This window comes from Phoxinus phoxinus (assembly GCF_949152265.1).
Source record: "Phoxinus phoxinus genome assembly, chromosome: 18".
Classification (NCBI taxonomy): Eukaryota; Metazoa; Chordata; class Actinopteri; order Cypriniformes; family Leuciscidae; genus Phoxinus; species Phoxinus phoxinus.
This window is the reverse complement of record NC_136893.1, coordinates 11,627,333-11,653,480: the sequence shown is the minus strand read 5'-3', so window position 1 is coordinate 11,653,480 and position 26,148 is coordinate 11,627,333. Positions and strand designations below refer to the sequence as shown.

Here is a 26,148-nt window from a genome sequence, read left to right as displayed (position 1 = left end):
GTCCTACGAGGAGAATTTCTCTGAACAAAAATTAAAAACTCTTTTGTTTAGATAGTTTCACGTTTATTACACCAAATTGGCTTTATGAAAAAAAAAATCCTGTTGTTTCTTGGGTATTTGAAAGTTAAATCTGGGCCTTCTAAAGGGTGTATGTCCTCTTCCTCAGAAGATTATTTTTTCTGTCTTGTCTTGTGTCTGTCGAGAAGTATCTCATATGCCTCCTGGATCTGAATAAACATCTGTTGTGCCTCTGCTGGCTTCTTGGGGTTGTGATCTGGATGCCACACTTTAGCCAGCTCCCTGTAGCTGCGAGTGACCTCTTCCAGAGAAGCTTCTTCTGGCAATGATAATATCTAATTGTAAGAAAACATTATAATGACAAAAAACATCATTAATTACCTTGTGATGATATGTAAAACACTACAAAGTGAAAAGTGTAAATGTTACATTCCCTGTTGACCACTTAAACCTGTACTGGACTCACCTTCAGCGCCTCCATTTCTTTTTTACTATACTCATTAAGAATTATTTCCAGCATCTTCCTCCAGCTTTCCTCGTAGAAACCCCCTCCTGTCAGGATACATAACATGCGATATGGCAACAGCAGAAAATACTCCAGAAGTCCTTTGAGCCATGGAAAGAACCAGAAGAAATCAAGCAGGGCCGCTATACAGTCCGATATGTAGTACAATGTGGCTGTGGTGTTGTGGAAAACAGAGTATCCCAGCGGAGCGGAGAAAGCCAGCACACCAAAACTTAGACGATACAGACGAGGCCCTTGGGAAGATTGACACAAACCGGGTTAATTAAACACATTTATTGCACATGATGTAAGACCAGATTGACACATATTTCCCAAAAGTGATGACCGGAGGGGATATTTGTTTTTAATGACCCTACAAGTTAAACCAACAAAATATGTGATCAAAATATGTAAAATCAAAAAACACTAAACTTGTTAGCTGTATAGTTAAATAATTTTGTCAGAGAAATGACTTTATAATTATTTTGCAAAAAAAGGTGAACTACAGCTACAGATTTTATTTTACTACGCAAAAAAATGCATAACAACAAGTAAATAATCAAAACAACATAATCAGTTATTAATATTTTGTTGGTTCTCTTTTGTTTTTGCATGTGTTAATAACTACGCAATATGCTTACAAAAATTTTAACAAAATAATAATAATATTTGAATAAAGGGTGAAGATGCCAATTTTCCTAGGCTGGACATTTCTTTTGGCTATTTACTTTATAAAATATGGCTAACATTATACAACAAGGTTTAATTTCTTAACATTAGTTAAATACATTAGTTAAAATGAACTGACAATGAATGAACAATAATTATACAGCACTTATTAATATTAGCTCATGTTATTCTCAACATTTACTAATACATTTTTTAGATTAAACATTGTATCTGTTAACATTAGTTAATGCACTGTGAACTAACATGCATATAATTTTCTTTATTAAGTAACATTAAAGTCGCAGTGAAAGGGAAGTTGCTAGTCTTTTCTTCCTATGACGTATGCAGGTGAAACGGCTTCTCGAACAAGAAAAAATGTAGGGCGAGACTTGATGTCGTTGAAAAGGGTCAGACTCAAAAAGTGATTTTGATTAAAGATTACAAGGGCACATGCATTTTCAAGAAAATGATGTGCACAGATAAATCATTTATAATAATTATAGTGCAATATTCCATTAAAAAAACAGATTTGCACGACTTGATTTCATGATGACTTTAACAAATGTTAATGTTAGTTAATGGATTAACTATAACAAATGAGACGTTATAAAGTGTTACCAACATAGTGCATCTCACCCAGTGGCTCTGGCCTCAGAGGTTTGAACGTGCTGTGCTGCGCAGCGGTAACACTGGCAGCTATGCTGATGGGCAGAGGTGAGAGATTGCTGCCGTAGAAGATGGAAGACGTGATGATGCACGTAACAAAGGTCTTTTGAAGGTCAGAGGTCTGCTGGCCCACAGAGGACACCAGATGGACACCTGCACCTATGCTCAATGGCAGCACTAGGAAGTAGAAGAAGCTAAAAGAACTGAGACTTATTAAAGCCACCGAGCCAAAGTAAATACCAACACAAATTTGACCGGCAAACCGAATCAGGCCTACTGCTGGTGGCGGAGTGGCACGTGGATGTCTAATATGGGCTCTCTCTGCTTCATGGTTGGCCTCGCTCACATACGATGGGATCCGGAAGAACTCCCTTGCCCAGCCGATGCCAAAACCACCAAAGGTCAGGATCCAAAGAAGGGCATGGCTGTCTCTGCCCAGGTAAATGTGATGAAGGCCAAATGGGCCACCCATGGCCCACAAGGCATATGTGATCAGGAGCTTTTTAGCCATGAGGTCATTCTAGCTGCGCACAGGAACTTGAAAAAGAAGTAATTTTCAATATGTTAAGGAAATATGTTACAATATGTAACATATTTGTAACAAATATGTAACAAAATACAATATGTTTCACTGAAGAAAAAAAAAAAAAAATATATATATATATAGGCCTATATATATTTTTTTTTTCAGCTTCAACTTAATTTCATTGTTCAATCCACTTAAATATATCAAATTGATGTTTACTTAATCAATTTGTGTTGGGGATGCATGAACTGAATTTACTGAAACTAGTTCCCATGATGCTTTGTATATGTGGCTGGTTCTGAGAGTAAATGTCGTTATTTTATGTGTTTTTGAGTAAAGGGAAAATGTTTAATGTTCAGTTATATTTGAGTTTCTGTTTTTTTTTTTTTTATCATCATACTTAAGACTAGCTTATGAATTAGTTGAAGGTGCACTACATTAATTAATATAATGAGTGTTGCTTCACTCAGTGAGCAATAACTGTACAATAGACCTTAGTCAGGGTAGCACCTACTTAATTTTTGACAGGAAAGAAACCGAGGCTGTGAGTGAGAGGTAAAATACAGTGCATTCAATTGATTGTACAGTTTAACAACAATCCAATTGTTCAGCTGTCGAAATATCTTTCTAAAAACAACTTTCAGTAGACAAAAACTCCATCAAACAAGTTTAGAAGTTGTGAGAATTATGTGATCTACCTTTACGGATGGTGCGTTCCAGTGTAAAGACGGAAAGTCTATCCCTCACAGCCTCGTGTTCATCAGCGTTAAATTCAATATGGCGTCTAACATGACTAAGGTCTGTGGCAAAGACTATGGCCAGTAACTTTTAAATGTACAGCATGAATGTCATTTCCATACTCTCAAGGACAGACTTTATAAATCAAATCTACTCAATATAATTGAGCTGATACAACTAGGCTAAAAACATTGATTAAGTGCAACTAAAAATGCATGTTTAAAATTAGGATAAATTGTAAACACTTGCCTTAAAAAAACTGAGTAAAATCAAAAGGCCATTTTTTCAGTGTATTAAAGCAGATTATAACATGATTATGAAAAGTGCTTTATGATAAATTAGGGACAAGCATGTCATGTGGATCTTATACAGTTTTTAAAGGAATAGTTCACCCAAAAATGAAAATTCTGTTTGCTCCTCATCCAAAGCTTTTATTTAAGTCTTGGAATATATCATATAAATCATGATTACTTATTTTATAATTGCTTTTTTGGTGCTTGTTTCTTTTTGGAATTTGACATTCCTTGGTCTGCATTTATTTCCACTGAATGAGAAGAGCATATTTTGGTATTCCACAGAAGAAACTAAATCACAGGTCTGGAATTCATGACGGTAACTAAATAATCCAGAATTGTCATTTTGGGGGTGAATCATGGTTTTGATCATCTCTCTTGTCTCTCTCATATCACCAATATCTTCAAGTTATAAAATCAAACATGTCACTGTTCTCTTACCTGCGGGACTGAGAGATCAAGCTTCATTCATACATCAAATAGTTTTAGACGACTCCTACAACAAGGTCAGCGTTAAAAATGTAAGAATGCATGCAATAGATCACAGCTTTGAAGTTAACTTTAAATTTAAATCATTCACTTTCTGAAAATAATGTAACCTATGGACTTCCGTGTTTGCGCTAGTATGGACTTTGGTTTGATGATGACACGGGTCATAAAGAGTAAACTTTGATTTACCATATCTGTGGACACAAATAAGACACAGAACATTAGACATTTGCTAAAATGCATTGGATTAAAATGTTTTTGCAAGAGTATCCCTTACATGCTGTGCTGCTCAGACTGTAACCTTAAACACATTAATATACATTACTGTTCAAAAGTATGGGACAGCACAAATCATTGTAAATAAATGCTGTTAAACATTAAACAGTAGCCTAGTAGCCTACATTGGGAATATTGTTGCTTCCATCTTTGTTGGTTTAAATAGAGAACAATAGAGAAACTCCTTCCCCCTCCTCTCTCCCCCTTTTGTATTTTGTTTGTTTTGTTTTTGTTCTAATGTGAACTATTCCATCATTAGGACATAAAGGCCTGGTTTCACAGACAGTGTTTAGATTAAGCCAGGATTAGGCCTTCGTTAATTTAGGACGTTTAAGCTTTTTAAAATGTGCCTTAAAACATAGCCTACTGGTGTGCATATCGAAACAAAAGCACTGCTACAGGCCTATTTCAAGATAGGCTATGCAAGTTCCTTTCGGTTAAAACAGCTCAAACCTTTAAATATGCTACTTTGATAGCCTAAATTAGCCTAATCATTTGCGCTCATATAATAGCCTACATAAATATATCTTTTTACAATTTCACATGTTCTATTAGGCCTACATCATTCTCAAACTTGTATTATTTTATATAATGGTCTGCAAATGTTCACTATTGATAAAATTTCATTAGTCTTAAATCCGCCTCTTCCTCCTCCCACAGCCCAGCCTCTCCAGTAGATGGAGTTTGAGGGAGCGAGGAGCGACTGGAAGATTCATTTGAGGAGCATCTGTGAACACGCTGACTCGATGAGTTCAGTTGCTTGTTCGCTGCTGAATAATCATTTAAGAAGCTTCTATCCACCTCAATGAAGTGAAACAGGAGTAGTTCGCTGACTTAGTGACTTCAGAAAGAGTAACTGCAATACGTTTAGAGGTGGAAAGCGTTCGTTCGAGTTCGAGACTTGAGACAAGTTTCCACGTAAGCTATTATCTTCTCGGAGACTCAAATGCTTTGCGAATTATAACCCAGCACACGCCAAGACATGGTTTCAAAGCATGGAAACGGAAGACGTGACGGTTAGAGAGCAACTATTCCACGACCGAGTCCGAGAAACCATTGTGAGTTCCCCTCTCTTTGCTGCTTTTGTTTACATAGTAGCTTACCGTTTGCAGTGTTACAATCTGAATGTGCCCTTGTGTTTGTCCTAATGGTATTCAATAATAATTTATTGATTAGATGATTGTGTGCTGCTATACCGTGAACTGTGCACGAGTACTTTATGTTCTTTCATAAAATATTGATTGATTTCACTGTGATTAGACAGTTTGGAGTGTGCAAGTGTTATCTTTGCTTATTATTTATGAGACATTTAATTATAAAGTAAAGTAACGTGTGTAATCAGACTCTGGAGTAACATTAGTCTTTTTCTTAATTAAGTGCGAACAATGACATGGTGCATCTGTTCGTTGTGAAATTTAACACTCTTTAAATGGCACAAGATGAGCCTTCTCCGCTTTGTGAGATCCGGAGCTCATTTTGGAGAACAACAGCTGAGTTTTTGGCACACTCGTGCATTAAAATGTCTTTGTCAACACCTAATAAAGTACAACTATAACTGAACTTCAGACCTCAAGGACCTTACAGCAAGACACTGGGGGTTAACCTTTACTCCTTCACAATGATGTAGGCTATCTTACTCAGCATTTTAAATAAATAGTTTGGTGAATAATATTTTTAAACGATTCATCTTTCAGATTATGTAATTCAGCTGCAAAACTAGCCTCTTAAAACTATAGGATATATCCAGTTTACCAAGACAACATAACATCAGTTCAGGATTAGTTCTAATCTTCTTGGACAGTTGTACTGTCTTCATTCTTTCTTTTTCTACACAAACAAGTTGCTCTTTAAGTCTGTTTTCAGATATTTTAAGGGCATTCACTTTTATTTATACGCTTCTGTTCTGCTTTGTCTGTGATGCAAAGCTTGTGTAATCCTCCTAAAAAAAATGTGAAGTGCCTCTCTTAGTGAAATGCAAAGATGGATCACACTAGATATTGTAAATTAGACTATTGTCCTGCCTTGGGCACCACCGAGCTCACTGTCATGGTTATTGATCCCTTGGTCACTGATGCTTATCTGGGTTTTATAATTAAAATCAGTGATTTAACTTGTGGGCTTTTTGACCCAAAAATGCATCTCCGATTTGTTCTGATAGGATCACGGATTACAGGGAACATCAATGTTAAATGTAAAATTGCATACTAAAATGCAACTAATCATTGTTGTTTGTTGTTAGGGTAGAAAAATATCAATTCAATTTCAACTTTGAATATGGGTGGAGAAAATGCTTCACATATCTTTTGTTGTTGACGTCAAAGTTTGTGCGTAAAGTCAGGCTGTCACATGACTAATACCAATAGAATATTTGACTCTGTGATTCTTCACTTTATGCTGATAAATCACTTCTGCATTTAAAAAAAAAAAAACACACACTTTTGTGTGAAAATCAGTTTCTGTCCTGTGTTGGGTCACCTTTTGATGCTGAATCAAAAACCAGAAATTTGAAGTGAAACTAGTTTGAGGAGAAGAACTGATTTAAATATGTGTGTATTTTGAAGACTTTCTTATGCTCATCAATACTGCATTTATTTGATCAAAAATAGAGCAAAATTAAACCGTAATATAATGAAATATCATTAGAATTTAAAATTCTATTCTATTATTTTTAAAATGCATTAAAATATACATGTATTCCGTCACACCGTGATGGCAAAGCTGAATTTCCAGCATCATTACTGTCTTTAGTTTCACATGATCCTTCAGAAATCATTATAATGTGCTGATTTGATGTTCAAGAAACATTTACTATTATAATTGTTGAAAACAGTTTTCAGCAGCTTTATATTTTTGAACTGTGATACTGTCTAATTCTTTCGATATTTCGATATTTATTTACACTAATATCAAGCAGTTGTTACCACAAGTTGTTACCACCTAAATACAATTAATTTAATTAAAATTAGAAGCTAAATTAAGAATGCACTTGGATGATTTAATATGTCAGATAAAAACATTTGTAGATGGATTCTGAGTGGAACTCAGAAGTATTGAATTCTCACTTATAAAGCATCACAAAATATGACAATGTCACAGTTTTGTACTTGGTTGATCTTCAAGAGAGCCAACCTGTTAGAGGGAGTAGCTGATTTGGAACGGTTCCAATATGTAAATGTGCATAGAATGCAGTGTGCGTGTAATAGACTTTATTAAGGTGCGTAACTGAACATGCTGCTCGGCCTTCAACAATAGAGGGCTTTGTATTTACGTCTGCAGAGGTTAAAAGTATTTATTAAGAAGATATCTTCTTTGTGATTGGGCTTGTATTATTATTTATTCCTCATGAAAACAAACTTGAGTCTTGAAATTTCTAAATGTTCTACTATATTTCTATCTAGTATTGAGTTTAGTATACCTCTGGATACACTGTAGTATTATGCTATGCATTAATATACAACTGATTTTGTGTTTGATTTTAATTTGAAGTTCCAATTAATCAGATTAAAAATGTGTCATTTGGTGTAAATCACTTGACTTATTTGATGCGCTTGTCATAAATTAATAACACTGTGTTGTTTGTATATCATAAATGTAATAAAAACACTGTGAAAATGTTTTTTTTAGGGGCCAACTAACATTATTATAAAGCATAACGTTTCTGACACTGGTCTAAATATTCACCTCCTTAACGGCCCGGTTAAAATCAAGTTGTAAGTGTTTTTGTCCTATATGTCTGTCCTTTTGCCAACCTATCCCTGCACACCATGAGTGTTGTTTTCTCATTGTGTCAGTTCACGGTCGCTCTAGCTGACTGTTTTGTTAAATAGGCTTTCACTTCAAGGAATAACTTAGGCTTTGTTCCAGGTCTTGTATTGTGTGCCGAGGATTACCCAGAGCAGCTGAATGAGCCCCGAGATTCAGAATGTTTGAGCTCCGCTGTTTAACCAGCCCTGCCAAATCGGTCAGCAAATACACTGGTTGCTGGTTGATACTACGATTACACTCACATTTTACGAGCAGTCTCAATACCATTGACCCAAATTGATGAAGAGGTTTGAAAACATGCCGACCATTGCCTGCATATTAGTTAAGGCAAAGTTTCTTTCTGGTTAATGACCTACGACAGACAGAGTATTACAGGGACTTATTGTCAAATGTTGTCATTGTCCACCCTTGTGGTTGTTTGAAAGGATTTAAAGGGGATAGTGCACCAAACAATGACATTTCTGTCGTCATTTACCCGCCTTGATGACGTTCCACACCTGTGTGAAGTTTTTCTTCTTCTTCTGTGGAACACAAAAGATACTATCAAGAACTGTTTTTTTCAGTTGAGGCCAGTGTTGTTTTGGGCCCCATTGGCTTTGTGATAAACCTGAAAAGTATTTTTCAAAACATTTTTGACTGGTAATACAAGGAAACCAGGCATGTATTCTCATGTTATATTCAACTGTGTTAAGCAATCTTTTGTTTCAGTTTTAGCATATTCTTTAGTTTAGCTTGGCTGTTTCAACTCTGGTTCAGTGCATACTGTCTAAGTCAAAGGAGACAAACTATTCAAATGCTGAGCACAGATGAGTGAGAACACCTTTCAAAGCTCCAGAGATATATATCCCACAGATCCATTGTTTTCCCTGCTCTTGGCACTTTGAAGACAAAATCCCAGCTTCCTGTCCCCTCCCTTATCCCTCTTCCTCTTGCTGTCATTCTTCTTCTCTTTTATGGGACATACAGTGCTTCAGTTTTTTTCTTCTTCTTTAGTTCACTTATAAGTTTAGTTATAATCATCAGGTCTTATGTTTCACTTTTTAAACGAATTGCATACACGTGAGGATCTTATATCTGAAATTAGGTTACAGATTAATCATGGAATTAGAAGGTTATTATCATGTGGACAGATCCCACTGCAGCTCTCCTTCAGGATGAGAATGGGAGTTTGGGTAGAGTTATGCATTGACTTTTTTTCTACTGTTTTTCTCTTGCATCTCTACTGTACTGTATGTTATATTGCAGCACTGCGATTTATTTTTTATTATTACCGGTATATAGGCCTATTTTAAGTTCTGTCATGAAACTCTATGGCTATACATGTATGACACTAATATACAATATAAATTACCTTTTATATATAGCTATAGATAATGATGTAAGACACCGTAATATACAATATAAATATGACCAACTATTAAGTTCTTGTGATAAATCTCTACATTTGACCAAATCTTTACTTTAATCACTCATCTAATCCCATTGTAATCTTCATTTGCATTTGAGCTGTAATCTTCATCCTCCATCTGGTGCTGTTACCCTTATTTTTAAATCTGTATTGTGGGTGTTCATTAATTAAGAATTCAGATTTCTCAGACAGCTGGCTTAAAAAAAAAAAGGGACACTCTACCTATTGATTCACTTTCTATTGCTTTTACATTCTAGGACACAGAATGCAGTTTGTTTATCACTGCTATACCCCCCTTTCTTCCCGTTATCTTTATCAATAATACAAAATCTACACCTATAACATCTTTAACTGGTCTAGTCCCGTCACCGGACTGTGTGTTATCATTAAGAACCAAATGTCCTTGATTAGGAGTTCTTATGTCACAGAGCTATAAAGACAATTCTGGACTGCGCACAGCATCAGTGTGTATCAGTGATAATGGGGCTATGTAGGAGTGTGTCTCATGACCTCTGCTCCATTACAGGCTCTGTCTATCGTGTTCTTGATAACGTAAATTGGCAGGCAACACATCTAAGCAGCGCGTTTCCATAGCACGTCTTGTAGCTGCCTGTTCACAACTATATTGCTCATATTAACTGCATGACTCATACTGCAGATGCCTGTGAGAATGTATGTAATCTCTGATACTTTGCAAAGTGGCATTTACACCCAATATTCTAAGAAAGATTGTGATTATTCCATCGTGGAACATAAAAGGAAACGTTTTGAAGAATGTTTTACACTGCTCTCTTCCACACACACACTGTTTTTTGTTTTGTTTTTTACAAAAGCTGTCATTGGGACACTTACTTTTTAAAAATGTTCTAACATACAATTTAAGCACTTTGAGCTACTAATTTGCACTCTTTAGGTACTACCCCAGGGACAGCTTTTGTACCTTTTTTTTTTTTCTTCTGAGAGTGTATATGACATTGGGTGCAGACCAAGGGTGGGGATCTTAGTTCCTAAAAGGACAAAAAAAGGACTGGAAAAGCTAGCTTTATGTGAGCTTACAAGAAGAAAATACAATTTTCATTTAGAATAAAATGTGCTTGAAAACTAGCTCTTCAGTTACATTTGTAATCGAAATTACAAATGAATACCCCATTGCAAATCATGCAAAATGTGCAGACTTTCAGCTGTTTGCAATGAACAAATCAAACAAAAGTAATTGAAATGGCTCAACACAACAAATGTTTAAGTGGTTTCCCCAAATTGAACTGAAAATGCTACTTTTAATGACGTGCGCAGTCTCACTTATTCAAACCACTGAATAGAATCCCTCACAACAGCACAAATCTGCAAAACGTGAAATATCTGAAATGACTAAGTTTGTTGAGCATCATGTTAGAAATATGGCTAAGTCAAAAGAATGGTGATGCTTTGGGGCTGCTTTGCATCCTCTGGCACTGGAAACCTGCAGCGTGTGGTAGGCATGATGAATTATTTGAAGTATCAGGAAATCCTAGGAGAAAACGTCATGCTGTCAGTGAGGAAGCTAAAGCTTGGGTGTCATTGGACTTTTCAACAGGATCCCAAGAATACCTCAAATTAATCAAGGCTTGGTTGCAGAAGAAGTCCTGGAAGATTCTGCGGTGGCCATCAGTCACCTGACTTGAACCCCATAGAAAATCTCTGGTGGGATTTGAAGAAAGCGGTTGCAGCAGCCAAACCCAAGAATATTACTGAACTGGAGATTCAGAAACGCTGCCAGAAGCTGGTGTCTGATTATACATCTCATTTGCAGCAGGTCATAACAGCAAAGGGTGTTCTACTTCTACTAAATACTAAAGATGCTTGCCATGCCATGAGGGGGTTGAATAATTTTGAAAATGTAGAAGGCATTAAAAGTCGCTTTTTCTGTTGAATTTTGGGAAACCACTTGAAACATTTGTTGAGTTATTTAAATTCCTTTTGGTTTGATTTGTTCATTGCAAACAGCTGAAAGTCTATCAATTTTGCCAATAAAACTGATTTGCAATGGGGGTTGAATAGTTTAGTTAACAACTGTATGTTCCAGCTTCAGACTTTTTTTTTTTTTTCTGATGTGAAAATGTTTAGCCTTCAGTGTATTTGTAAATGTTTCAAATGTCATGTTTTCAAATTGCACTGATTTTCTTCTTCTTTTTTCTGCTTTAGATTTGCGTGCTGCTTTTCATTTGCCTGTACATCGTGTCACACTTCATTCTCACTCACTTCAAGAAGAATGCTGAGTTTGTCGCCGGTAAGTTAAACGTGAAACTCAGGACCCTCAGCACTTGTTTGGTTTAATGCATTCCAGTCCTTCAAAGCACACCTGTGATTTATTGCAGCTGCTCTGTGAGCTGAACAACATTTCTACACACACTGACTATTTGTTGGTCAGCATGACCTGACATGGTCATTCTCCTGGATTTTTTTCAAAAATGCTTACCTAATCATTTTCAGATATAGTGAACTATTTCTGTATTTCCTCTGTTATTTGATTAATAGTTTTGGTGTTCTTTAGCTGTGAAAAATGAAATCTTAGTTCTTCAGAATAGAAGAGTCAAAGTTTCTGATTGCTGTCGACAGCAGTAATGTAACGTTGAGGGAGGGCAACAGTGTGGATGAGGAATGTTCCTGTGAGATAAACATAGGCCCCCTGCCCGAGCACAGCTTGAGGCTTCATTGGAGAACTCTACCTCATGTTTTGGTGTACACCCCTTTAATTGAACTCTCCGCTCTCTCCTAGTTCGGCTAAACCTTTTCTCAGTGGAAAATCTGAGGGATTGTTTTCTCATGCCTGACATGTTTAAAACACATCAGGCTTGTTTAGACTGTTGAAGAATTGTTAGGAGCCGCGCACACAGGATGCATTCTTGTTGTTCAAAAACAGGTTAAATATTTTTAATGTAATACATTTTATAATTATTTAATTATTTATCTTTGACAGCTAGGTACAGGGGAACAGAATTCAGGGGTCTCAAACAAATGGTTTACGTTCTTCATTTTTTGTCTACCTTTTATTATTGTGTCCTATCAGTGAAGAGGAAAGTGTAGGGAGATACTAGGGAAATCATTTCGAAATTGAACCTGGGTTCCTGTGAGCACAGCTGCTCCTGTGTCAGTGCAACCTTTAAAAATGTCCATCTACCATATGCTTACATGATCAAAAATGTAAAAATAGTATAGAGGAAAGTAAGAACATGTCCTGTGTTAGACACACTTGGGGAACATTGTGTACATAACTCCTAGCCAGACTGCTAGATGGTTGAAGAATTGTTTTACAATTTGTTAAATTATACAAGTTAATAATTATATAGGTCAGAGTAGACTGGAAAGGAAAGTGTAAGGAGAGACAGGAGAAATTGGTTCGGTCTTGAATCTGAGTCTCCGTGAGCACAGCAGCTCCTGTGTCATGGCAGCCTGTAAAAACGTTCGGCTAGCACATTCACATGATCAATGGTGCAGAGGAACATAAGAACATGTCTTGTGTTAGACACAGGGAACATTGTGTACTTCCAGCCAAACCATTATGATACATATTCTAATTTAGGAACACAAACGGAATCACCGCACAAGATTTGTTGCTCCATTTTTGTGTATTTTTAACACCTCTATAATTCCATTTAGAGCAGGAACATGGACTACCATTTATAGTCCATTTCATAGACTAAACGTGCACCAGTCATGGAGGGCTAAAGCAGTTTCTTCAGTTGCATATTGGTTGAAGGATATGTGCAGAAAACCTGTTCTGCATTAGGTTTGGGGCTCTCCCAGGAAATGTCACACATATCTACCCTGGAGCTCTGTCACACTGGGCATGTTTTGCTCTTCTCGCAGGAGAATGTTTGAGGTTTATTTTTCATTTCCTCTGCCTCATGTTCTCAATCAGTCCCTGTTATTGCGACAGATTCCTCTAAGTGGATATTGTTCTCCTGCACGTGCAATAATGAACAATCAAACGACGAAGGCTTCCCAAAATTTTGCACATACATTTGTGTGTTGTTTCCTTCATGGAATAGCTTCATAATAAATCTGGGTCCTTCTTGGATCTTATTTTGTTCAATTTAGTTTCAAGGTTGAACTGTGAGTCTAGTCATCAATATGTCTGCAGTGAGATAGTGTTGTGGACAGAAACTTATTTCCTTTTCCTTTTTTTGCCCACAGATGACATTGAGGATGCCACTGTCAACAAAATTGCGTAAGTAATCAGTATTTAAAGAAGCACAAAAAAAGGGGGAATCAAGGTAATAGTTCACCCAAAAATTTAAATTCTGTCAACATCATTTACTTAGCCTCAAGTTGTTCCAAACATGTATGAATTTCTTTCTTCAGCTGAACACAAAAGAAGAATGTTGGAAACCAAACAGTTAATGGACCCCATTGATTTCCATAGTCATTTTTTATTTCCGTAAAAATATCTTCTTTTGTGTTCAGCCAAAGAAAGAAATTTATACGGATTTGGAACAACTTGAGGGTGAGTAAAATCATTTTTGGGTGAACTATCCCTTTAAGTAATGTATCAACGTTACATGGACACTTGATTTCTTATTGTGGGCTACACTACTGTTGGATAATGCACAATAATTGCCAGAAATGTATTTAGCCATTATTTCAGCAAGCTCCAATTCAGTCTGGCTCCCATTTTTAACATCCAATAAATTCCAAATGCATAAAATCAGCTCCCACCTTACTTTAGTATTTATCATTAGTATTTATTATCTCATTTCACTCAGAAATGTCACATTGTGGCTGTAAAATGGTGCATTGCACAGTTATTTACTCTGACTTTAAGTAAAGGACACGCTGCTGGTTAGTAATTAGTTTTTTTTATTAGTTTGCCCTGAATGATTGTAAGTGAACAAATTGCCCTTTTGGTCTCCAGAGTGGCGTTTAACTTCCACCTCCCTTCACAGCTGGCACTATGTCAAAGTAAATGGCTGCAAAAACATTTCCTCGCCCTTCTTTGATTGTTTTTCTCACTCCGCAGGCTGTGGCTGTGTACATTCACACTCTCAGTGGCCGTGTGTGCAGTGCTGCTTCTGCCCATCTCTATCCTGTCCAATGAAGTTCTGCTCACATTCCCACACAGCTACTACATGCAGTGGCTCAATGGCTCGCTCATCCACGGTACAAACACACGCACTAATGAAAAACTGTTTGCTTTGCACATTTAGATTATGTATCTACCATATCAGTTTACAAAGAGTCAATAGAGTTATCAATATAATAAATTACAACTTCATTAGGTTCTCAAGCAGTATTTTGTCACCTAATCTGAGCTGGTAATGTTTTTATTCCCACAAGGACTTGTGTGGGTACACAAAACTAATAAGTCTTACAGCTCTGTGTTAGCACGTGTTGGGCATGGCAGCGAGTCTGCCAAGAGTATGAGATGTTCTGGCTGTAAATCCAAGGCCACGATTTAGTTGAAAAACCAGATTTATTCAGTTTGCTGGTGTAGAAATTTAGCAGGAATTCTAGGCTGATTTGGCTGTTGCTACTGGAATGGTGGGTTCATTTAAACTCATTCAGTCATCAGTTACTTTTCCCAGTTTATTTGACTTGACATGTAGGAGTAGACATTTCTCAGATGGCAGTGATGTAATCGTTGGTTTCTAAAACCCATGAACAAAACCATTAATAAAATACAAACAGAATTGCAAATCTTAAATCATACATCTGAAATCGGCTTTAGCAATCAAATTAATATGTCAAAGAGAAACTAAACATAACTAGAATTCAACATATTATATAAAACACACAATCCTTTAAACTAAACAAACAATCAAAAGGGAACAAGTGGAGACTGAAGCATAATGTAAGTGTAGTAGTAAGGGACCACAGGTGATCTTATTAAGACTCATTCAGCCAATCAGATCACAATATGCCTTTTCACTGTTACGCAGATGACGTACAGATTTATTTTTCGGTAAAAGTCAAATAGTAATACTTTCGGTTATCTATTAGCTTGTATGCAGGAGGTGAAAGACTGGTTGGCAGCAAATTTTTAAAAACTAAATGAAGACAAAACTGAGGTGATAGTTTTCGGCCCCAATTCCCAGTTAGTGTCCGAGCGACTAAAAGATACCCCCCTGGCAGTTGCAATCTCTGAAAAGGTTAGAAGTCTTGGCTTTATCTTGGACTCTGAGCTAAAAATGGATAAACAAATCAATTCTGTGGTTAAATCTAGTTTCTTTCACTTAAATCTCTTAGCAAAAACCAAACCATTTTTATCTCCAACAGATTTTGAAAGAGCCATTTCTGCGGTCGTTTTCTCAAGAATGGATTATTGTAGTTCACTGTATGCTGGGATCGATAAAAAAGCTCTGACACGCTTGCAAAACATACAAAATGCTGCAGCCAGAATGATTAAGTCAGCGAAGAGAACGGACCATGTTACACCTTTATTGAGATCCTTAAATTGGCCGCCAGTCAAGTATAGAGTGCATTACAAGATCATTATTCTGATTTTTAAAGCACTACATAATTTGGCACCACCATACCTTTCTGAGTTGCTGTCTGTATACACTCCGTCCAGGTCTTTGAGATCGGAAAATTTAAATCTTCTTGTGACTGTAAGAACAAATTTTAAACGTAAAGATTTCTCGAGTCGGTCCTTTACTGTGGAATAACCTCCCGCACTCTGTCAGATCAGTAAAGTCGTTGGCAGTGTTTAAGTCGTTGTTAAAAACCTACTTATTAGATGTAGCATGGGGATCAGTCTGAAGTGGCTTTGGCCCTTTGTGTGAAAGTGATGTACAGTATGTAGCTGTCTAAAATAGCTGTCTTATGTTTTTATTCCATTGCTTGTTTGTATGTTATTTTTAATTAAGTGTGTGATTCTACTGTTTGTGAAGCGCCTTGGGCAACGCCTGTTGTATTGTGTGCTATATAAATATAAAAAAATATAAAAATAAAAAACAGAAAAATAAAAGTTCAAAAAAAATAAAAAACAGCAGGATTTTCTACAGCCGCATTTGGTGAAGTGCTGTTTTATAGTGCACGTGTAACACCAGATCTCAAAAGTAGCACATGGTTGCCCCCTAGCGGTATGTAAGTGTACTATATTATTTGAATTCCTCCTATTAACCTGGTAGTTTTTTTTTAGCACAAAATATTATATATACATGGTACATTTAAATATTGTTGATGTGTACTACTGTTTAGAATGTAATTTATTAATGTGATGACAGAGTAATTTTTCAGCATTATTATTGCAGTCTTCAGTGTCACATGATCCTTCAGATATCAGTCTAATATGCTGATTTGGTGCTCAAGAAACATTTTTATTAGCACTGGTGAAAACATTTGTCCTGCTTAATATTTTTGTGGAGACCCAGAACGTTTGTACAGTAGTGTTAAGACCGGTGTTATCATGCAAGTTTGGGATTTTTGCTTTTTCTTATGGGAAGAGTACAAAATGAAATCTTTCATTTAATCATTCATTCTCCTTCTGTCTCTGTTTCAGGCTTGTGGAACCTAGTCTTCTTATTCTCAAACCTCTCTCTGGTCTTCCTAATGCCGTTCGCCTACTTCTTTACTGAATCAGAAGGATTTGCTGGGTCCAAAAAGGTAAAATGATGTAATTAGTTTAACAGTAAACACATCTCCATAGCATCTGAATTCAGATCTGTATATATTCAGTTGTTGTGTGTTTTCCTCTGAAAGGGTGTTATGGCACGGGTGTATGAGACGGCAGTGATGCTGCTTCTCCTCAGTCTGTTGGTGCTGGGTATTGTGTGGGTGGCATCAGCTCTTCTCCATCACAACACCGCTCGTGAGAGTCTTTACGGTAAGAGCAGCAATGCAACATTAGAGACTATGTGCTGCACTTGTTCAGTATCTTTGATTGAATGGATCACGTCACAGTGTTTATTGCCAGCTAGACTCCCAAATTTCCTCTTAATTGTATAAGAGCAAGATAAAGGTTTTGTAATATTCTGCTATTTTTCTTGTGCTTTTCAGACCTGTGGGAATACTACCTGCCCTATCTCTATTCTGGAATCTCACTTTTTGGAGTTCTGCTGCTTTTGTGTAAGTGTATATGCATTTGTATTTTATATTGCATTTTGTTTTATCATTTAATATTTAACATGTAGTTTGGGATTTCATTGCTTTTGACTTCTCATATATAGATTTGTTGCCTTTTTTGTCTTGTAACAGTGTGTACACCCTTGGGGCTTTCACGTATGTTTAGCGTCACTGGGAGCTTATTGGTCAAACCTCGGGTAGGTGGACAAGATAACTGTTTTTTATATATATGTATATGTGTGTATATATATATGCAAGTTAGTTTTCTATTTTAATATATTTTGTATAACTAATTCTTCAGTCACATGATCCTTTAGAAATCATTATAATATGCTGATTTGGCGCTAATATTTTTGTGTAAACTACTGTGATTCTTTGATGAATAGAAATTTTAAAAGAATAGCATTTATTTGATACTGTAATATTTTGTAACATTAAATGTCTTTACTGTCACTTTAAACTAATTTAATGCATCCTTGCTGAATAAAAGTACTGAATTCATTTTTCAAACAAAATAAAAAATCTCACTGACCCAAAACAAATATATAGTGCATATATTTAAAGAGAAATTAGAAGTGTGAAGTTAAGAGTCTTCTCACTTTATTATGTTTTTTTTTTTTTTAGTTGTTGGAGAACTTGGAAGAAACAATGAACTGCACAGTTTTTGAAGAGGCCTCTTTGTCCAGGAAGTTGAAAAGTGAGTGTCAGGATGTGAGAGACAAACTGGCTGCTGTTAAGGAAGGGGGCCCACCTTATAAAGATTTCTCTTTCTTTCTCTCATTTTCTTTTTATTGTCTAAAGCAGTTTTTCTGGCATTATGAACCAGGATTTACATTGCCAAAACATGGTTTCCTAAACTTATAAATACTCTCTCTCTCTATCTGATGGTTTAGGTAACACCTCATGTTGGATCAGTGCAAACATAGAGGCCATCAACAAGGAATTTTTGAGTGTGAAGTCCAAACGTATTGCTCTAGGTACAAACACACCTGTCAAACTGTTAAATACATTGATAATTGTAACTATCTACTAACTATCATAACTAACTATCATGAATTGCTTTTCATCCTTATTTCTTCCATTTAGAGATGAGGAAGAGAGTATCTCCATGGCAACGCAACCTGGGATACCCAGTGGCCATGCTGCTACTTTTAGCTTTGACTGTAAGAGTAAACCTTATGGAATACAGAATACTTATACTGGCTACGATTAAACCATTGTGCTAAAACAAAATGTACGGTGTTTCTCAGGCGGTGTGTGTGCTGATGGTCTGTTTCCATGTGCTGGAACTGCTCTTTGATGAATCTGCTATGCCTAGAGGGATGGAGGTGAGATGCATGACAAAGGGTTTCATATATGAACCTGTAAATGTAAAATTTACTCACACTCATGTCCTTCTAAAACCATATTCTGCTTTTTTTTTTGTCCTTCCACAAAACAAAAGTAGTACTAAAAATGTCACAAAGCATCATAAAAGAAGTGCAGCAATCATTAATGATTATAATCTCACAGTGGTTGGTTTTCTCTGTTGCAGGACCCTCACTTGGGGCTTGCCTCGTTCTCAATGTTCGGTTCTCTGGGAGCTGCAGTGCAGGTGGTCATCATCCTGTATCTCATGGTCTCCTCTGTCGTCGGCTTCTACAGCTCTCCACTCTTCACCGGTTTGCTGCCACGTGCACAGGACACTACCCTCACACAGGTACAGAGATCTCCTATACTTGAAATAGTGCTGGATATCTTGCATTCAGATGCTGTGGCTCTTTATAGTTAAATTGAATTGTTTGCATCTCTCCACAGATTATAGGGAACTGTGTTTCTCTTTTAATACTCAGTTCAGCCCTGCCTGTTTTCTCCCGCACATTGGGTAAGTATTTTTAAATTATTAGTCATTATTTAATGTTTTTGTATGTAAAATGATGATTTTTGAGGTCTGTTGTAGGCCAAGACACAATTTGCATATTTTTTTCAGTGCTGATTTTAGGAAAAAAATCTGCCCAATTATTATGAATGAATTTAAACTGTTAAATGTAGCTGAGTGTACTACATATTTATTGGTGGTTCAAAGCATGTTCATATTAGTGAAAATGTTTAATAAAAGGACTCTTAAGGGCCATGTGTCAAACTTCATGAATAACAAGAGTTTAATTTGTAATCTTTGTCTGTCCACAAGACGGCAGTAGTTAGCAATAATTGAGCAATATGTGTCCATTGTGTATTACAATTTGAATTAATACTTTATAATGTTCCTCTTTGTCTTGTAACTACATGTAGGAATTACAAGGTTTGATCTGCTTGGAGACTTTGGACGGGTTAACTGGCTCGGTAGTTTCCACATTGTTTTCCTGTACAATATGCTGTTTGCGGGACTCACATCCGCCTGCCTCATCAACACAGTCACATGGGCCTTGCAACGAGAACTCATCCGTGCCTTTGGTTAGTCTTTTATATTTTTACTTGTCTTTTTAGTTTTGGGGGAAGATCCCTATGATAATGATTTATGTATCATTTATTTATCACTTATTTTAATTATGCTTTTATTCTTTTTAAATATTATGTGAAAAAATACAGTACCAGTCAAATGTTTGGACACACCTTCTCCAGTGGTTTTTCTTTATTTTTGTTATTTTTAACATTGTACATTAATACTAAAGACATCCAAATCCAAACTATGAATGAACATGTATGGAATTATGTAGTAGTAATCAAAAAAGTTTTAAACAACCCAGAATATGTTTTATATTTTAGATTTGCCAAAGTAGCTAGATTTTAGCTTTGATGACAGCTTGGCACACTCATAGCATTCTCTCATCAGATTCACGAGGTAGTCACCTGGAATGGTTTTTAATTCACAGATATGCCTTGTCAAGAGTTAATTTGTGACATTCCTTCTTAATGTGATTTAGACCATCAGTTGTGCAGAGGAAAAGTGGGTACAGAGTCAATATCCCTATTAGTGTTACTACAACTACTAATATATACAAATCTATATTATGGCAAGAAACACTCAGTTAAGTAAAGAAAAAAGACCATCATTATTTTAAGAAATGAAGGCCAGTCAGTCAGAAAATCTCAAGAACTTTGAATGTATCCACAAGTGCAGTCGCCAAAACCATCAAATGCTATGATGAAACTGGCTCTCATGAGGAACATCCCAGGAAAGGACCCAAAAGCTACCTCTACTGCAGAGAATACGTTTATTAAGATTACCAGCCTCAGAAACCGCCAATTTAAAGCACCTCAGATTACAGCCCACATAAATGCTTCTCAGAGTTGAAGTGGCAGACATATTTCAACATCCACTGTTAAGAGGAGACTGTGTGAGTCAGGCCTTCATGGTCGAAATACGGCAAAGAACCCATTACTTTGGAAGAACAACAAGCGGAAGAGACTTGCTTGGGCCAAGAAAAACTGATTTGTATAATGACTGGATTGCTCATTGCGTTCTAAACTGTCAGCAGGCGGTGAAGACACTAGATGTGTTCGAGTGGCCATCTTGCTATTCCCTACCGACAGAGTGCATCATTAACTTACAGCCAAAACATCGACCAAGCATCAACTGATTTGCAGCACATGAGTAGTTTTTCAAATATATATATGTATGTACATTAATGGATACTTTGACTGTTATCTTTAATGTTTACGGGCAGGAACAGCACACTGCCGTGCCGACACACAACTGAACTAACTCAAAATAGATCTAAATGTACGTTTATCTAAATAGTCTATGTACATAATTATGCAGGGAATATTAACCATGAACATATATCTGGGATTAGATTATTTCCTGTTAATTTAATAGAATGTAAGGAAATACCAATATGGCGGCGTGGTGGCTTCACTTTTAACGTCATGAGCAATCCAGTTCTCTATATAGATCAGTGGCCAAGAAACACAAAGAATGCACATTAGACCAGTGTACAACTGTGTGTGTTCTTTGGTCTGATGAGATTGGAGATTTATGGTTCTAACTGCCGTGTCTTTGTTAGATGTAGAGAGGGTAAACGGATGGTTCCTGAATGTGTGGTTCCCACTGTGAAGTATGGAGGAGGGGGTGTGATTGTGTGGCGATGCTTTGCTGGTGACTTAACCAGCATGGCTACCACAGCATTTTGCCACGACAAGACATGCCATCCCATCTGGTTTGCGCTTAGTGGGGCCATCATTTGTTTTCCAACAGGACAATGAACCCAAACACACCTCCTAGGTTATGTAAGAGCTATTTGTCCAAGAAGGAGTGTGATGGAGTGCTGCATCAGATGACCTGGCATCCATAATCACCTGATCTAAATCCAATTGAGATGGTTTGGGATTGGAACAGAGAGTGAAGGAAAAGCAGCCAACAAGTACTCTATACCTCTGGGAACTCCTTCAAGATTGTTGGAAAACCATTCCAGGTGACTACCTCATGAGGCTGACTGAGAATGCCAAGAGTGTGCAAAAGGTGGCTACTTTGAAGAGTCAAAAATATAAAACATATTCTGGGTTATTCGTTTTTGTTGACTACATAATACATAATTGTTCAGTCATAATTTCAATGTCTGTGTTAATAAACAATTTTGAAAACAATAAAAATAACGGAAAACCATTGAATAAGAGTGACTCATGACTGGTTCTGTATGTATGGTATGTAAACGTATTTTTTGTAAAACACTATATAATACATAAAACTCTTTTGGATTTGGACTTTTAATGCCTTTTATTTCCAACATGACACCACATATGTTGTCGATAGACCTTAACTTGTATTGACCTTTTTTAACGGTTAATTCTAACGTTTATCTCAAGGAAAACGTGCAAGGAGAAAGATTTGTGCATGTACACATTGTATCTTGAAAGGACAAGGGGTGTGCACTATGCTGCCATTTGCCAGTGTTTGTAGTTAGTCTTTGGGTGAGGTGTTCCTCACACAGGCCATGTTTCTCTATGGGTAGGTCTCTTTCCTCAGATAGAAAAAGCACAATTCTCTCAGGAAAGTGAGAGGGGACAGAAGGGGTGAAGCAGGGTTCCTTGGGGACATCAGGGCGTCAAACTCCTTCTGGAAGACACACACCCATCGCCCTCCGCCCAACACAAACAACACTGCTGAATGTGAACACACACTCTCTCATAGACCATCTTCAGATAGCATTTCTTTTTCGTTACTCTCCCTACTGGGTTTTGTTCTTTGATTGATTTGCTTTTAACCCAAACATCACCCGCCAAAATGACCTTTTGTGGTTGTTAAAGCAGGTTTAGTGCTCTAATGTTGTTTACTCTCCTGTTTCCTTTCTCCAGGTCTCCACAGACTGCCTCTGACTGTCTCTCGTTCAACCATCCCCCTCAAACTCCTCCTAGCCAATGGGCTCTCAAAGATTCATTGAAGATCAATCGGCTTTTTCATATATGATTGGCTATTGAAGCCCATTATCTTCTGGAGATGGTTCTGGATCCCATTCTGTGGCTTTCTTCTATTGGACCAGAGCTATTTTGCATCCATTATAGATTAATGGTCACCAAACCTGTTTACAAAGGTTGCCTGAACGATATATATCGACTGATGGAATTTCCGGAGTGGGTTTCTGCAACTGCAGTTTTATGCATTGTTTACTTCAGTAATATTTATACATATAACTGCATTTAAAAGGGATGTCAAATCACTGGATGCCTTGAACTAATGCCTTATGAAAAATGAACAATGGCTTTGGAGGACTTTGACATGCATCCAGAAGAGCTATTTCAGAGGATGACATCACAGCCATGACCACGTTTCCTTTTCCTGGTGGTGGAATGAGAGTGTTGAGTTCTGTCCTGGTGGGCCCCCACGCTTTCCCCTTGTATATCACTATTTTTAGTGTCATCCAATGAATCTAATCCCTGTTGTACTGTGGGTCCTTATAGCAGGAAGTCCATTATGATGGGGTTTGTCTGCTTCTAACTAAAGTGAAGAACCTGAGAAAAGGGATGAAAGTGGAACAAGTGATACTGACCTTGGAGATTATATGTTCGTTGTGAAAAAACATGGTGGGATTCTAGCTTGAAAAAGACACTTTTTGGAGAGTTTTAAAATGTATGTTAAAGTCAGATAATGGCTGCCATTGATTTCAAGCTTTAGGCCAAGAATACTGTGAATGTTTAGGGATTTTGTTCCTGTTCTTGTTATTTCATATGTGAAACTTTAATGTGCAATATTATATTCTTAATTGTGTACACAGAATTATGCAAATGTAACTTTACTACCTTCCAGAAACTTGTGCAGATGACCAAAAGAAGGTGTTTGCTTTGATTATGAGCACCTAAACTGGGCAATAAGGTCACAGTTTGGTTAGTTCATACCTTTTGGGTTGAATTGTGTGGCGGGACAATCAACGCACATGGCCGTTTCATGGACACTACGAGAATGTGATTGATAAATGTGGACTTTTGGATTTGATAATTAGTAGTTTTATAGGGTGCAGTATTTATGATGTACACATTTTATTGCCGATTATAATGTTTATTCTTTTGTATGATTGTGTTATTTATGGATTTGTTTCTGTATCAGCATCATTTTAAACCAATTACATTTCATGTCAAACATTTTATTTGTCCCCAGGGGGCAATTTACGAGGTCACATACCATAACACAATATACATAGGAAGCATCATACATGTCATAATGTCCTTCAACTGGTGGCCAGTAGAGGACAGTGTGCCACAAATCCATTATAACAAAATTTATATACTAAATATGAATATCATAATAGTTGCATAAATCAGATTTTTTAAATATAGCAACATTACAAAAGTCAATTATGGATGTAAATTGCTTAATGGATAGTCCACTCAAAAATAATAATCTTTTATTCATTATTCATGTGCTAATAAACCTGTATGGTTTCTTTCTTCTCTGGAACGCAAAAGATATTTTGAAGAATGTCTGAGGTTCAAAATGTTTGACCCCATTGATTTTCAGTGTATGGCCAAAAATGCACTGAGATATTTTTCAAGATATCTTTTCCATTTATACAGTTTTTAACGGAACGTAAAAAAAAATCAGCGAATTATCCTTTTATGTGTTTTTCCACACTCACAAAAAGCATTTTTACAGCTCAAAACTGGATTCAAGAGTGACATGATGTCAGACTGTCTGTCATGCACTGATAGATATGGATCTATATGGTCTTTTTTACTTCATTATTAATGGAGAACTCTTATGGAGGACAAAGAAAATACAGTGAGCATTAATAATTGGACAAAAATAAAATGTTGACCATTTAATTTCTTTCAATAATTCCAGCTGTGTCCTTAAAGCATAGCAAGGGACTGTGACAAACAATTTCTCCACAGGAGAAAAGTACAATAAATGTGTTTACACCTGTTTTTCCAGCCTGTGAGTCATTTTAAACCCATTTTTGGTTCTGGATCTGCTAAGGACCTTTCCATGGAGGTCAGCATACATTTCTTGCCATCTGAGCACCTGACTACTGCTTTAATGGCGCCGTGGTGGTTATGTTTAGCTCTGGTGTTAGTGTGCTTGTCTGTCCATACATCTTCCCCCAGCTGTCCTTCCACCCGTAGCTGGCCGCTTTAATCAGGGTCTTTATTTTGCCCCAGGTCTGTCAGCAGGGCCGTAGAGACGCCGCTGCTGACCCATCCTGTGCTTTCCCTTCACGGATGCCCATGGCAGATAAAAGCCCTACATCATCAGGAGAGTGCAAGCCACTCGCTTTCTCCCTTTCACCCCCCACTTCTATATCGTCCATCCGTTGTCCTCGTTGAGTGTTCATTTCCTTTTCCTTTTTTCTTTTCTCCTAAAGCAGAAAAAGAAATCCCGGCCTCTGATTATGATTTGTCTGTCTTGATTTTTGTTTTCTTGCCATTTCTTGTGCTCTTTGATGGATGTCCTGGTAGACCTAAAATGTTGAATTTCCTCTGCTGAAACAGTTTTTTTTGTTTGTTTTGTTTTTTTACTAAAAAAGTATTAAGTCATGAGAAACAAAAGTTAAAATAACATAATTAAATTATGATTTATGCTAAAATAATATTTAACATTTTAAATATTAACCACTGTGTAATCAAATATTACACCTTTGTTTAGTATAATCTTGCAAATTGTTTATTTACTTTAACAAAAGTATGGGGACATTGAAAATGTGGGATGAAAAATCAAATTTTAAATAGGCCTATTAATTAATGGAAAAAGAAATATGTAAGCCTATGAAGGAAACATTTAGAAAATGTCAAAGATTTTACACTATTTCTGAGTCACTTTTTAAAGCAAATTGTGACATTGATCATGTGAACTCAAACTAACAAACGTAGCCTATATGTGCTTATAATGACGGCAGGCTTGTCCTCTTCCTTTTAGTTTACCTCAGAAACATTTAGTTCAACAATATTGAGTGGACGCATGCCACTTCTGTCAGCAGAGGGCATTTTTGACTGGTCCAAAATGACTTAATCATATCAGACAAGAGGAAGACAGGCAGTCTTTCACAGGTTGCGATAGGCTATCGTTATTGTCAAAACACAAGAATGAAGGGGGAAATAGGCAGATTAGCTCCTGGCGGTTGTTTGAAGTGTGTGCCAAAGTGCATTAGAAGATATTATTCCTTCTGGAAAATAGAAAACTCTCGGCCAGAAAAGACTTGCTAATCAACTGATAATGGGCCGCTGCCCGCCTCCAACGGCACATCCACACCCACCTTGCACACTCATGACACACTCCCTTCACACACTCAAGACAAGAGCCTTTCTCACATAGACCTTAAGAGGGGTTTTTGTCAGAAAAGAACCG

At 36.8% G+C, this 26,148-nt stretch overlaps 2 protein-coding genes across 6 annotated transcripts; one reads left to right on the top strand and one right to left on the bottom strand.

Moving 5' to 3' along the window:
* Positions 1 to 49: 49 nt before the first annotated feature.
* Positions 50 to 5,372, bottom strand: dnajc22 (DnaJ (Hsp40) homolog, subfamily C, member 22). Of its 3 annotated transcripts, XM_079588289.1 has the most exons (5): positions 5,284 to 5,372; positions 3,857 to 4,098; positions 1,829 to 2,395; positions 485 to 777; positions 50 to 353 (listed from the first exon to the last, which is right to left on the bottom strand). In XM_079588289.1, the coding sequence occupies exons 3-5, from the start codon at positions 2,367 to 2,369 to the stop codon at positions 171 to 173; spliced, it is 1,017 nt and encodes a 338-aa protein (XP_079444415.1). In that variant the 5' UTR covers positions 2,370 to 2,395; positions 3,857 to 4,098; positions 5,284 to 5,372; the 3' UTR covers positions 50 to 170. The 3 variants fall into 3 exon arrangements, with proteins under 3 accessions (XP_079444415.1, XP_079444414.1, XP_079444413.1); XM_079588288.1 differs by lacking the exon at positions 5,284 to 5,372 and having other exon boundaries at positions 59 to 334; positions 3,857 to 3,995; XM_079588287.1 differs by lacking the exon at positions 5,284 to 5,372 and having other exon boundaries at positions 60 to 337; positions 3,857 to 3,995.
* lmbr1l (limb development membrane protein 1-like) lies at positions 4,834 to 24,560 on the top strand. 3 transcript variants are annotated; one of them, XR_013794845.1, is made up of 17 exons: positions 4,842 to 5,238; positions 11,535 to 11,619; positions 13,527 to 13,560; positions 14,350 to 14,489; positions 16,831 to 16,934; positions 17,031 to 17,154; positions 17,328 to 17,396; positions 17,526 to 17,590; positions 18,018 to 18,090; positions 18,287 to 18,370; positions 18,480 to 18,556; positions 18,644 to 18,721; positions 18,928 to 19,092; positions 19,191 to 19,257; positions 19,665 to 19,826; positions 21,571 to 21,787; positions 22,668 to 23,877. XR_013794845.1 is itself a non-coding variant. In XM_079588284.1 (16 exons), the coding sequence occupies exons 1-16, from the start codon at positions 5,176 to 5,178 to the stop codon at positions 22,751 to 22,753; spliced, it is 1,476 nt and encodes a 491-aa protein (XP_079444410.1). In that variant the 5' UTR covers positions 4,834 to 5,175; the 3' UTR covers positions 22,754 to 24,560. The 3 variants fall into 3 exon arrangements, 2 of the variants coding, with proteins under 2 accessions (XP_079444410.1, XP_079444411.1); XM_079588284.1 differs by lacking the exon at positions 21,571 to 21,787 and having other exon boundaries at positions 4,834 to 5,238; positions 22,668 to 24,560; XM_079588285.1 differs by lacking the exons at positions 21,571 to 21,787; positions 22,668 to 23,877 and adding an exon at positions 22,325 to 22,509 and having other exon boundaries at positions 4,880 to 5,238.
* The last annotated feature ends 1,588 nt before the right edge of the window (positions 24,561 to 26,148 follow it).

Bases quoted from the DNA above. Each gene is read 5' to 3' on its own strand.
- dnajc22 (XM_079588287.1), bottom strand. From the start codon at position 2,369: ATGGCTAAAAAGCTCCTGATCACATATGCCTTGTGGGCCATGGGTGGC. The intron at 778-1,828 runs GTGAGATGCACT...AATCTTCCCAAG, and splicing joins TCTGAGGCCAGAGCCACTGG to GGCCTCGTCTGTATCGTCTA. The intron at 338-484 runs GTGAGTCCAGTA...TATCATTGCCAG, and splicing joins AAGAAATGGAGGCGCTGAAG to AAGAAGCTTCTCTGGAAGAG.
- lmbr1l (XM_079588284.1), top strand. From the start codon at position 5,176: ATGGAAACGGAAGACGTGACGGTTAGAGAGCAACTATTCCACGACCGA. The intron at 14,490-16,830 runs GTACAAACACAC...TCTCTGTTTCAG, and splicing joins CAATGGCTCGCTCATCCACG to GCTTGTGGAACCTAGTCTTC. The intron at 18,091-18,286 runs GTGAGTGTCAGG...CTGATGGTTTAG, and splicing joins TTTGTCCAGGAAGTTGAAAA to GTAACACCTCATGTTGGATC.